Source organism: Cervus elaphus, chromosome 6 (genome assembly GCF_910594005.1).
Source record: "Cervus elaphus chromosome 6, mCerEla1.1, whole genome shotgun sequence".
NCBI lineage: Eukaryota > Metazoa > Chordata > Mammalia > Artiodactyla > Cervidae > Cervus > Cervus elaphus.
Genome location: NC_057820.1, coordinates 465247 through 478769, shown reverse-complemented (window position 1 = coordinate 478769; position 13523 = coordinate 465247). Strand labels below are relative to the sequence as shown.

General features: G+C 58.6%; 1 protein-coding gene across 5 annotated transcripts in view; it reads left to right on the top strand.

Moving 5' to 3' along the window:
• The first annotated feature begins 10224 nt into the window (after positions 1-10224).
• Positions 10225-13523, top strand: part of DGKQ (diacylglycerol kinase theta) — a 12868-nt gene continuing 9569 nt past the window's right edge. For 2 of the 5 annotated variants that reach the window (XM_043905915.1, XM_043905914.1), the window contains exons 1-5: positions 10225-10616; positions 11586-11750; positions 12236-12315; positions 12953-13052; positions 13429-13514. In XM_043905915.1, coding sequence (XP_043761850.1) covers positions 10343-10616; positions 11586-11750; positions 12236-12315; positions 12953-13052; positions 13429-13514 — 705 coding nt within the window. In that variant the 5' untranslated portion in view covers positions 10225-10342. The remainder of the gene's footprint in view (positions 10617-11585; positions 11751-12235; positions 12316-12952; positions 13053-13428; positions 13515-13523) is intronic. The other 3 variants (XM_043905917.1, XM_043905916.1, XM_043905918.1) reach the window with 2 other exon arrangements.

Below are 13523 nucleotides of genomic sequence, written 5' to 3'. Positions count from 1 at the left end.
GCGGACGGCACAGCCAGAGGGGGGCCTCCAATGCGGCCAGAGGGGGAAGGATCCATTACCTCAAAGAGCCAAACAGCAAGAAGGAGCCCTGGCCTTCCAGCAGAAGCTACCAGAGCCAACAGAAAGGAAAGGAAAACAAAGTCAGTCACTGTCAGCCAGGTCGTTTAAATCCAGCAAAAAGTGTGCTTTGAGATGAGGTCAAAAGAGACGATTCTGAGGGTCCAGCTCTGAGGACGGTCGTCACCACTGACCCTCCTTGGTGATAACTGGTGTCCTTCCAGGAGGTCAGGCATCCTCACAGAAGGAAGGACATGTGGCAGAAAGGTCTGTTGGCCACAAACCCGATGGAGGGCGATGCCCACACGCAAGAGTGCTTGTGAGACTTGAGACAGATCCCGAGACAGAAGCCCCTGACCACAGTTGCCAGGAGTTGCGAGGGGCATGGCAGTGCGCGAGCGGCTGGCCACCCCGTGCCCTGAGTGGGGCTGCTGCCCTGAAGGGACTTCGCAGCTGCGATTGAGTTAAGGGTCTTACAGTGAGGAGATGATCCTGGATTATCTGACTGGGCCCTAATGTCCTTGTCGGGGGGAGACGGGGTGGGGGGGAGATTTGACACAACAGAGGCCCCGTGGGGACTTCAGAAGAGAAAGCCTCTTGAAGACTGTCCTAAACTCCGTCCTGGGGACTTGTTTTAATCAGGCGCGGTTAGACCAAAGGACACAGATCCTGGAAAAAAGAGGCAGGCCCACGTGGGGAGGCCGCAAGGGGAGGAGCATTATTAAAGGATCCCACGCTCAGGGCGTCGCCAGTGCCCAGCAGCAGGACGTGTCCCCTTTAACAGAGGAAAGGGCAGTGGAAAGCTTTAGAAGCTGGCGTGGGGTGAGTTGGCCAAGGCACTTGAATGACGGGAGATTAAGGCCTGGAACGAGACAGAGACCCTCTGGAGGCCCACTTGCTGGACTGGAGTTTGGAGAAGGCTGCCCGAGGAGGCCCGTCTGCGTCTCAGTTCAGCCCTCTGGGTGCCCTTGGGGCCGGGCTGTGAGAGTGACCCGGGTGTGTGTGTGTGTGTCAGCCTGAAAGAACCAGCTCTCCCTGACCCCATGCGTGGCCTTCGTGCACCTGGAGACACGTGGGATTTCAGTGTATTCATGTGAGACCAGAGATTCCTAAAGTCCCTTACTCCTATCACGTGGGAATGGGCCACTCGGGGGCCTTGCCGCTGGTGGGCTGAGCTCGGGGTCTTTCCATCACCAGGGCTGAGGGCCAGGGGCAGCGGGGTCACAGGGCGGGAGGCGGGGTGTGGCCGCTAGCACCCTTTGCACAGTCCAGGGACGCCCTCACTGAGACTCCGGTCGTGGGCTCGGGGCCAGGCCTGCCCTGGGCAGCCTGGAGCGGCGGGGCTGTCCCTGGGGGTGGCGCCAGCAGTGGGAGAGGAAATCGTTCTAGTTGCTGGCAGCTGAGGCCTTGGTGCAGAGGCTGTAGAGTTCTGGGTGGGCCCAGCAGCGGGACCACTGCGGCATGGCGTGGTTTTCGTCCACCTGAAATTTTCCTGGGGAAAGAACAGGCTGAATTAGGCTTCATTCTCCCCTCGATGCCCTTAGGTTGGTTTTTGCCTTTCGGTCTTTTCTCCTTCTTCGTTTGTTCACTCATTCACTTTTCTGTTAGGATTCTCGTCACAGTCTCTGGCTGATCAGTGGGCCGGGGTTCCTGCCAGTAGCACCAGCAGGCTTTCCCCCTCTTCTTTCTCTTAAACAAAAGTCTGTTTTCTCTCTTAAATGAGTCCTGGCCTGTATCTGTAAGCAACTAAGAACGGTTTGCTTTTATCTGCCCCATCCATGTCTGACTGCACTGACGATTTTTGCTTATTTCCTGTGTTCTTCTTTCCTGGAGGAGGGAACGGCGCCCCACTCCAGTATTCTGGCCTGGGGAGTCCCCATGGGTCGCAAAGAGTCCTGCACAATGGAGCAACTTTCACTTTCACTGTGTTCTCGGTGCTCCGGCCTTTGGGGCCTTGGTCCTGGAGCCGCCGCCCCCCAGGACTGCGCCCCTCCCCAGATGGGTGGGTCCAGAGCCCTCACCCCAGTCGGCCCCTTCACCTGCGTGCACGCGGTGCCTCAATATGCCCCCCCATCACCCCCAGGCTGGCACTGGACAACCAGGGGCTGCCCCGGTGCTCAGGCCTGCCCGGATCACTCAAGCCACCCAGTCCTGAATTTCCTCCATGGTCCTGTGCAGCACACCACTCCTTCCTGCCAACCCCTGCGACGGTTCTGGGCCACGCTTTCTTCACTTCTGCCTCCTGACCCAAACCTCTACTCTGGACGTGCCGCCCCTTCTCTTAAGCAACGTGAATGATAAATTCTTCATCCACAGGCAGTGTCCCCATCACTTTACCACATGTGATTAAAACAAACCCTGGGCACAAAGCTTTGAACAGAGATGTCGTGCTGAGGCTCTTGACGACGAAGGAAGGGGCCACGGGCTCCAGAATGCCGAGAACAGGGCTCAGTCACTGGGCGGGAACGCGGACCTGCCCACAGCCTTAACACACACAGGGGCTCCTGCTGGCCGGGACTGGACCGTGACACCGGCGCAGTGGGACTGCGTGGCAGTGGGCAAAGAGGGACAGAGACACCCAGGGAGGGTCCACGCGGCGGCCTGGTTCACACAGGGCCTTGGCCACATGCCCACGAGGCTTTGCAAAACTCGCTAAACGCCCTATGTAAAGTAGACAGCCAACGGGAATTTGCTGTATGGCTCAGGAAACTCAAACAGCGGCTCTGTATCAACCGGAGGGGTGGGATGGGGAGGGAGATGGGAGGGAGGCTCAAAAGAGAGGGGACATATGTATCCCTATGGCTCATTCATGTTGGGCTTGACAGAAAGCAACAAAATTCTGTAGAGCAATTATCCTTCAATAAAAAAAATATTTTTTTAAAAACTTGCTAAATGAAGGCAACGTGACCACAGTAGTTCCTACACTCTCTCGGGTGCCCCGTCACGCTTCCCTCTGGCTGGAGTGATCCTGGGGGGCACTCTGGGGGTCTGGCCAAGGGGAAGTTGGTTGTGGGAACATCAGTTGGGGGTCAGTGGGGAAGCCACTTGCTTGGGAAGTCATGGCCAGACATCCTGGAGCAGAAAACAGCTTCCAGGAACTCCTATCACAGCTGCCCAGCAGGAAGGCGTGAATCACACCAGCTTTGGGAGAGGATTAAACATCCCCTGACTTAACAAGAAATACTGACATCCACAAGATACTGTGGTCCCTGATGGCCAGTGACAAGGACATAACGTAAGGAGCTCCGTCAGATCGGCCGGGTCATTTAGATTAGTCACGACCCAAGGAAAGGACGCAGCCCTGAGGCTTCCCAGCTTACAGATGAGAGAAGTTGACCAAGTTCTCTCCAGGTGTTTCAGCAGTCCTAACTGTTCATATGATACAACCAGCAATGACTCGTCAAGCAGAAACTCTTGTGAAATAGCAGCCACAGGACTCCCCTGGTGGTACAGTGGATAAGGATCCACCTGCCAACGCAGGGATCTGGGTTTGAGCCCTTGTCTGGAAGATAATGCATGCCTCGGAGTGACTGAAGCCTGTGGGCCGCGACTCCTGACCCAGAGCTCCGGAGCTGCTAGAGCCCTACTCCACAACTGATCCCCCGCCGTGAGAAGCCACGAGCTGCGGCTAGAGAGTGTCCCCTGCTCCTCAAAACCAGGAAAGGCAGAGCACAGGGCAAACACCAGCATAACCAAAAATAAATATGCAAATAAACCCAAAAAGCCACCATCACTGTTTTCTGATCAGTTATGCCACAGGAACTAAATTATCTCTCTCTTTTCTCCCTGGACTATGATACTGTTATAAAGAGAGACAATAAGAAAATGCAGCTGACGTAATTCCCTGGTGGTCCAGTGGTTAAGACCCATAGCTTTCACTGTCCAGGGCCAGGGCTCAATCCCTGGTTGGACAACCAAGATCCTGTAAGCTGCCCAGTGCAGCCAAAAACACTTTTAAACCGTAGATGAGAGAAGAATCACAGTGGGGTAGCAGGCAGTTATGAGTAAAAGTTGTCTTTTTCTAGATTTTGTGATGTTTTGTGCCATTTCTTGGTTTTTTACATGTTTGATTTGTTATGATTTTTTCCCTCTCATTCTGAATAAGTATGTTCCTAATTTTATCAAAACGATTTTGCCTTTTTTGAGTTAGGGTCCCATTGACTTCAGGCTACCCGGAACCTGGGCAGGCCCAGCCCCACACTGACCCGGTCACGTGTTGGCCGTGTGGTGACGCGCCTCGCACCGCACTGCCCTCTTCCTGGGACTTGGGCACGTGGCAGCCTCGGTGTGGGCAGTGCTCAAGCAGGACGCAGAGGCCCTCCCCAGAAGGCAAAGGCTGACCGACTGGCTGAGAGGGAAACACAGGCCGCTCACCACTGAGCGGGTGGAAGGCCAGCCAGGTGAGGGGAGGGTGCAGACGTGGCCCCTCCCCATATTCCCAGGTCCTGTCTCTGCAAGCCCACCTGCTTGCGAGGCCGCGCTTGTCCACGCCATCGGCACTGGGGGGCCTGCGAGGGCACCGCTGATGGACGTGCCCCCCCGCCCCCTCCCCGGAAGAGCCAGCTTCCTGCCCCCGCGGTGCACGTTTCCACTCTCGTGCTTCTAGGGGTGACTCTGTGGCTTTCCTGGCCCCGCCGAGAGCTTGTCACACCCAGTGACCTGCTCGCAGGAGGCCAGACGGGCCCCACGGGGGAGCCCATGTGCCGGGTGGGCTCCATCCAGGCCGCGCGATGGTGCTGCCCGCGGGGTCCGTGCAGCCGAGCCACCGACAGCGCACTCGCGTCGGGGAGAACGGTATGACCCAGGAAAGGTGAGTCAGAGTTCCTGGAGACCACAGAGAGAACAGCTTTGAGAATGTTGAGAATTGACTGTAACCAACAGAAGAGCTATCTCCAGAATATATAAAGAACTCCTACACATCAATAAGAAAAGGACTGAATAGAAGGTGAGCGAGGCATCTAAGCGCGCCCCACAGGAGGTGCTGCAGATGGGACGGAGGTCCTGCGAGGTGCAGGCCTCCCTTGCCATGCCACACAGCGAGAGCCAGAGCCACGTGGACGCTCTGCACCTTACCAGAAAGGCTGCCGGTGCCCGGACTTGGCAAGGCTCCTGCACCGCAGCTAGAAGCATGGACCTTTATTTTTGTGTGAATTTTTGGAAGGCTGTTTGGGACTATCTTCTAGAAGTGAATACAGCATGTTCTACTTCAGCAGACACATGGGCATGTGTACGTGTGTGTCCAAACACGTGGATGAGAATGTTCGCAGAAGTATTTTCTGTAACAGCCAAAGTCTGGGGCCAACACTCAAGCTTGCTGGCGTGGGACTGAGTGGTAAGCACGACAGCAGACGACCCCCACACGCCCCCGAGCCAGAGCAGCAACAGAAGGACCTGCAGTGGGACTTAAGACAAGGCGTTGGGAGAGGACTTCCTGGCGGAGCAGTGGATGGGAATCTGCCTGCCAATGCAGGGGACATGGGCTCCATCCCTGGTCTGGGAACCACATGCCCTGGGGTGACTAAGCCAGTGTGCTGCAACAACTACTGCAGCCCACGCACCTGGAGACCGTGCTCCGCAGCCAGAGAAGCCACCGCAATGAGGGGCCTGTGCACTGCAACTAGAGAAAGCCTGTACAGAGCAGTCAAAAATAAAACAACATAAATAAAATTATAAAAAGAATTGTTGAGACACCTGGCAGCTCTCTGTATTCAGCCGCTCGCCTAGGTTCCCACACAAAGTGCAGAAGCCAGGTAGCTTCAACAACACTGATTTTCCCACTGATTAAGCTCTAGCCTCCATGGAATGGTATTTGGGGCTGGGCCCTTGGGGATAGTCAGGTTTGGGGGTAATTAGGGTGGGGCCCCACAACAGGTTGTCCGAGGAGGCCCTACAAATACCTGAGAAAAGAAAAGATGCGAAAGGCAAAGGAGAAAAGGAAAGATATACCCATTTGAATGCAGAGTTCCAAAGAATATGAAAGAGAGATAAGAATGCCTTCCTCAGTGATCATTGCACAGAAATAGAGGAAAACAATAGAATGGGAAAGACTAGCGATCTCTTCAAGAAAGTTAGAGATACCAACGGAACATTTCATACAAAGATGGGCTTAATAAAGGACAGAAATGGTATGGATCTAACAGAAGCAGAAGATATTAAGCAGAGGTAGCAAGAATACACAGAACTGTACAAAAAAAATCTTCATGACCCAGATAACCACGAAGGTGTGATCACTCACCTAGAGCCAGACATCTTGGAATGTGAAGTCAAGTGGGCCTTAGGAAGTATCACTACGAACAAAGCTAGTGGAGGTGATGGAATTCTAGTTAAGCTGTTTCAAATCCTGAAAGATGATGCTGTGAGAGTGCTGCACTCAATATGCCAGAAAATTTGGAAAACTCAGCTGTGGCCACAGGACTGGAAAAGGTCAGTTTTCATTCCAATCCCAAATAAAGGCAATGCCAAAGAGTGTTCAAACTACTGTACAATTGCACTCATCTCACACGCTAGCAAAGTAATGCTCAAAATTCTCCAAGCCAGGTTTCAACAGTACATGAACTGTGAACTTCCACATGTTCAAGCTGGATTCTGAAAAGGCAGAGGAATCAGAGATCAAATTGCCAACATCCCTTGGATCATCAAAAAAGCACAAGAGTTCCAGAAAAACATCTGCTTTATTGACTACGCCAAAGCCTTTGACTGTGTGGATCACAACAAACTGTGGAAAATTCTTGAAGACAAAAGGGAATACCAGACTTCCCTCCTGAGAAATGTGCATGCAGGTCAAGAAGCAACAGTTAGAACTGGACATGGAACAACAGACTGGTTCCAAATTGGGAAAGGAGTACATCAAGGTTGTATATTGTCACCCAGCTTATTTAACTTAAATGCAGAGTACATCATGTGAAGTGCCAGGCTGGATGAAGCACAAACTGGAATCAAGATTGTCAGGAGAAATATCAATACCCTCAGACATGCAGATGACACCGCCCTTATGGCAGAAAGCAAAGAAGAACAAGAGAGCCTCTTGATCAAAGTGAAAGAGGAGAGTGAAAAAGTTGGCTTAAAACTCAGCTTTCAGAAAACTAAGATCATGGCATCCAGTCCCATCACTTCTTGGCAAATAGATGGGGAAACAATGGAAACAGTGGCAGACTTTATTTTTGGGGGCTCCAAAATCACTGCAGATGGTGACTGCAGCGATGAAATTAAAAGACACTTACTCCTTGGAAGAAAAACTATGACCAACCTAGACAGCATATTGAAAAGCAGAGACATTATTTTGCTGACAAAGGTCCATCTAGCCAAAGCTATGGCTTTTCCAGTAGTTATGTATGGATGTGAGAGTTGGACTATAAAGAAAGCTGAGTGCAGAAGAATTGATGCTTTTGAACTGTGGCGTTGGAGAAGACTCTTGAGAGTCCCTTGGATAGCAAGGAGATCTAACCAGTCCATCCTAAAGGAGATCAGTTCTGAATATTCATTGGAAGGACTGATGCTAAAGCTGAAACTCCAACACTTTGGCCACCTGATGTGAAGAACCACCTCATTGGAAAAGACCCTGATGCTGGGAAAGATTGAAGGCAGGAGGAGAAGGGAATGACAGAGGATGAGATGGTTGGATCGCATCACTGACTCGATGGACATGCGTTTGAGCAAACTCTGGGAGCTGGTGATGGACAGGGAAGCCTGGCATGCTGCAGTCCATGGGCTTGCAAAGAGTTGGACACGACTGAGCGACTGAACTGACTGAACCACGACAGGATTAGTGTCCCCTCTGCATCCCAACTCAGCCAGAAGATGGTGTCTGCAGGCCAGACACCCACTCACAAGAACCCACCACGCCAGCTCCCTGATCTCCAGAGTTCTAGCCTCCAGAACCAAGATAACAAGTGTCAGGTGCTGAAGCTGCCTGTCCAGAATTTTAGAAGTACCAAGCAAAGGTTTAGATTTAAGTTTTGTCTAAGTAGTAAATTATTTGTTGCTCAGTTGTGTCTGACTCTTTGCGGCCCCATGGACTGTAGCTCTCCAGGCTCCTCTGTTCATGGGATTCTCCAGGCAAGAATACTGGAGTGGGTTGCCATTCCCTTCTCCAGAGGAAGCTTTAACTGCTGCTGCTAAGTTACTTGAGTCGTGTCCGACTCTGTGCGACCCCATAGACGGCAGCCCACCAGGCTCCTCTGTTCATGGGATTCTCCAGGCAAGAACACTGGAGTGGGTTGCCATTCCCTTCTCCAGGGGAAGCTTCAACTAGAAGCTGCTAATTATTTTGGAAGGTATTCTAAGAAGGTCGTGGGATGGTGTGACAGAAGTGTGTTTGCCATTTTATTTAATATGCTGCATCAGAAAGCAGGTAAAATCTGCGGAAATGGTTGGATGTGAATTTTTCAAGGTGTTTTCCCTGCTTTCTCCATTTTCTCACAAATAGAAAAGCTACGTACTGAAATTCTGTGTCCTTGGGAGTCAGCTGGTTTGGATTATGGGGAGTGGGCTTCAATAGAAACCTCTGCTTCTCACAGGTTGGGGGGTGCTGACGACAGGAAAAGGGGGCAGGCAAGGCTTCAGGTTGTGGGGAGGAGGGGGAGGCCTGCGTGAGCTACATGCTTCAGGACGTCCGGGGAGCCCCGGGGAGGGGTGTCCTTGCCTTTGCAACGTCACCACGCAGGGGGTCACCACCCACGGCTTTGCCCCTGTTTGCCCTGTTTGGATGTTTGTCCAGGTAGCTCAGTCCTGGTTCCTTCCATTCACGGCCAGGCACCAAAAGTGGCATTTCCCGGCCTGTTTCTCAGTTTGTTGTCTGACTGCCCCAGAACTCAGCCCCAGGAAGGCAGGGATGCCAGCCTGGCGCCCAGTGCTCTAATAGGTTAGGAGTGCCCCAGCAACCCAGGGGTTTGCTCCTCTTTGGGCGGGTCCCCGCCCCGCCCCTGCCCCGCCCCCCCCTCCTGCCCCTGTATCCCCTCCCAGCTGGCCCAGGCATTTCCTCCCTACTGCGCCCTCTCCTGGGACATTCCTCCCCTGGCTGCTTCCTGCCCCATTTTCCTCCTCCTCTGGGGCCCTGCAACCCTTGCTCACCCTGCCAGGCAGGGGTGTGGCTTGAGGGAGGGCAGCCAGGCGGGTCCCAGGGAAGCCCCTCGGCCCATGATGCCCATCTTGGCAACTAGGATGACAATCCCCCGTCAGGCCCACAGGGGTAGGAACTCTGGAGCGCGGGCGGCCTCTGTGGACACCACCCCCACTCTTCCCAGAGACAACGCTGGGGGCAGGGTGAGGGCTGGGATTCACTGCCCTAATTGGGAGTGCGGTGGGGGGCTGGTCTCCAGGAGGCCTGGGGTAGGGTCACCTGTTGGGTCGGCCGGAAGGAAGGAGGCAAAACCCTTGGGCTCCCCAAGGGGAAGATGAGGGGAGGGCTCCTCCTGCAAGGAGAACACGCGAACGGGCGGGGCAGCAGAGTCCCAGTGGGTTGAAGGCTCTGGCCAGCGCTGGCTGGGAGACCTGTGGTGATAAGGACGGGGGCCGGTGTCCGCGTCTCCGAAGACCCTGCAGACAGAGCCGCCCAAGCACAGCTTGTGGGAGCACGCGGGAGGCCGGCTCTCCCAGACCCACGGCCATCTCCTCCGTCGTGCACGCCCAGACTGGGGCCCAGTACCTCACCCTGGGAACACCCCCCATCCCGGGACACCAACACCTTCCCCGCCCCATTGGACTCCACACGGGGTCCCCTCCAGGCCCTACTCTGGGTACTTGGGGCTGTGCCGCACGCTTGCCGGGTCGCACGGAACAACGCGCAGGATCCCTGGGCCGGGTGGGAGGAGCCCGTCTGCACAGAAGCGCGCCTGAGCGCCGCAGGTGCAGACACCTTGCATCGGTGTGTGGAGGTCTTGTGCTTCCTTCGTCGGACCACCAGACCCATCCACCCGCCGGCTGGACCCAGGACGTGGACCGGCTCCCTGGCTCCGCAGGTCGGCCCCGCCCATGCCCTGCCCACCCACAGGCCCACCGTCCCGCCCACTCACAGGCCCCACCCCCGTCCGGCCCCTTCACAAGGCCGGCCCTTTCTCAGGCCCCGCCCGCTCCTCAGGCCCCACCCCGCCCGGCCCCTTCCCCTGGCCGGCCCCGCCCCAGGCCCCGCCCCAGGCCCCGCCCCACGGGCGCGCGCCTGCGCAGTGAGCACGGGCGCAGTCGGAAGCCCGGCGCGGACCGCGGGGACAGCGGGGACGGCAGCCCCGCTTGCCCACAGCGCGCAGCCCACAGTCGTCCGCCGCCGGGGCTCGGGCCGCCCTGGCCGGGGATGGCGGCGGCGGCCGAGCCCGGGGCCCGAGGCTGGCTTGGCGGCGTCTCCCCGCGCTCGGGCAGCCCGACCTCCAGCCCCGAGCTGGGCGCCGGAAGCCGCTCGCGATCGGGGCCGGGGTCCGGGCCGGGGTCGGGGCCGGAGCGGTCGGGCGCCAGGCCCCCAGGGCCCGCCGCGCCGAGTCACAGCTTCAGGAAGGTGACGCTTACCAAGCCCACCTTCTGCCACCTCTGCTCCGATTTCATCTGGGGGCTGGCCGGCATCCTGTGTGACGGTGAGCGCCCGCGACTCCACCGCGGACCCCAGCCCCTGCTCTCTGCACTTCCAGCAGGGGCCTCCCCGGGACAGAGCCTCCTGCCCTCGGGGCAGGAGCGTGCCAGGCCCAGACCTCCCGGCGGAGGCGATGAGGACCTTGCGGGGTCTGGGGGCGTCAAGCGGCCGCGGCCCCTCCCCCGGGAGTCCTCACCTGGGTTGGAACCCTGTGAGGGAAGAGCGCGGCGGCCGCGCAGGGCCGGTGCAGTGCCTGGGGACGAGGCCAGCCAACCCTGGGCAGGTGCAAGGGCCAGCAGCGTGGCCAGGCAGGGCTGGCCGGGGCCACTAGCTCCCCAGGGCTGGTGCTGGTCTGTTCTCTCCTGGGCGTGTGTGCTGCCCACAGGGCCGCCCGGGCTCAGACTCCAGGGAGCTGGGCCTGGCCTGCCACCCCGAGTGTGACGTGCCCCGGCAGGGCCCCGGCCCAGCTGCCAAACGGGCCTGGTCGGGCGGGGAGGCCCTCCATCATGCGTCTCCACGGGGGACGGGACGGGGCGGGGCGCCTCTGCCCTGCCCAGGGAGACAGGCCCGTGGCTCTGGGGACCGAGGAGCCTGGGGCCTGGTGTGCTGAGGAGGCTGGGCCAGGTATGGGTGGAGGAGCTGCCAGGAAGTGGCTGGTCCCCCTCACAGGTAGGACCTCCTGCCGGTGGGTGCTAGGTCTGAGGGGCAAAGGAGCTCACAGAAGGGAAATGGGGGTGATGTGCAGACACTCTCCTCAGCTCGGGAGGGTGAGCTGGTGACCTCGGCACACAGAGAGGCCTGGCAAGGGTGTAGGAGGAAGAGCACCTTCCCCTGCCAGGGAGCACCCAGGATGTGTGGGGAGCAGGGGTTCTTTCTGTGGGCCAGAGGAGGAAGCTGAGTGCCACCTGTCAAGAGCTGCCGCCTTCCGAGGCTGTGCCAGGCGGGCGCCTCACCCTGCTGCATGCCTCCCCAGGATGGAGGGTGCCCTCCCTAGGATGGAGGGTGCCCCCTTGCTGCCTCCGTGGGCCTTGTAAGCACAGCTCATGCCTTGGAGCCTCTGGGACACCTACCTCTCCGGGCAGGGCCAGCTGCCCTCAGAGGCAGGGCATCCTGGTCTGTCAGACTGGCTCTGGTCCAGGCAAGCACCTCGTGTGTGGGAGGGGTAATTAGGGGTGTATGCACGTGTGGGGAGCAAGGGAAGGGTGTCCCTGGAGAAGTTGGTCTAGGGGCAGGCAGAGATGCAGGAGGTGGCCAAGTGCCCGCCTGCCTACCCACCGCCAGTAGAGACTGGAAGGAGCTGGGCCTGTGTATGTGTGTGTGTGTGGGGGGGGGAGCGGGTGGACAGGGCTGGCTCAGGACACCAGAGTACATGGTCATCCCGGATGGCCAGAGCCACCAAGCTGCTCTTCACTCAGCTCTCAGGGGTGGGGCTGAGGACGAGGCTCTCTCCATGCTCTCTCTCTACCCTAACGGCCAGGGTTAGGCTCAGGAAGGTCTGGGAGGGTGGGCCCACTGTGATAAGCTGTCTGCCCTGGCGCGGCCTCCCTCCCGCATGCCAAGCCCTGGGGTCTGTTGATCCCTGGGCAGGACAGGGGCCAACTCACAGGGCTCTTGTCCCCACAGTTTGCAACTTCATGTCCCACGAGAAGTGCCTGAAGCACGTGAAGACCCCCTGTACCAGCGTGGCTCCCAGTCTGGTCCGCGTGCGTATGGAGCTTGGCCGCTGCACCTGCACCTTTGGGGGGAGGGCACAGAGGGTCTGGGGGCCCGGCTCCTGTGGGGGGGGCTGGGCTGGGAGTCGGGCCGGCAGGTCAGATGGTGTGGGCTGGGAGTGCCCCCTTGCAGTGCATCCCTGTCCGCGAGCCCCTCCCAGGGCAGCAGGGGGCCTCCCTTCCCCAGGGCTCTGACCCTGTCTTCTCTGGGGTCCTTGGTACCTAGCAGCCTGTGGCTGGGCTTCCCTCCACCTGTACTCGATCCGGCTGGCCCCAAATGTATCAGCAAGAGGAACAGGCCTGGGGGTGGCCAGCCCCTGTGCAGCTGGGTCAGGCCTGGGCCAGGCCAGCTGGGCCTGAGCTGCAGAAGGGGCTGTTTGAGGTCACGCCCTGGGGCTGCCCCGAGTCAGTCCCGCACAAGGAACAGAGGAGTCGGCATGCCGGGCGGTCCCCAGCAGGATCCCCTGGGAGCATGGAGGGGCCTAGAGGCACACACAGCACTCCGTCAGCAGGGCTCGGGAGGACTGAGGGGTCACGCAGGAGACCAGGGCTGGTCATGGCAGCCCCTTGGGCAGAGAGGAATGGGGGCCTGGGGACCCAGGCTGAGGCCAAGCTCTGCCCCTCCCAGGTCCCGGTGGCCCACTGCTTCGGCCCCCGGGGGCTCTACAAGCGCAGGTTCTGCTCCGTGTGCCGGAAGGGTCTGGAGGCGCTCGGCCTCCGCTGCGAAGGTACAGCCAGCATCCCGCGTGGCCCCGCCCCAGGAGCCTGGTCTCTGTGGCCTGGGCGGCCCCGCCCCTCCTTGCCGGCCCCGCCCCTCCTTGCGGTCAGGCCGCAGGTCTAGGGTGGGAGGCCGGGAGGTGGGTGCGGGGCGTCACAGGGCCGCTCCCTGCGTACAGAGGTGGGCTGGGCGGAGAGACGCAGAGAAGCTGGTTCCCATCGTGCCGGGGGCGGGGGTGGGGGTCGGGGGCGTTCCTGTCTCTCACCACGGGCCCCCAAATGTTCAGGAAAGTGAGGTCCGGGGAGGGGCAGACCCAGGCCCGATCAGGGGGCGGGCAGGGTCGGTGGGCAGCGACCAGAGGCCCCCTAACCCTGCCCGCCCCCCAGTGTGTGAGCTGCACGTTCACCCCGACTGTGTGCCCTTCGCCTGCAGCGACTGCCGCCAGTGCCACCAGGACGGGCACCGCGAACACGTGAGTGCG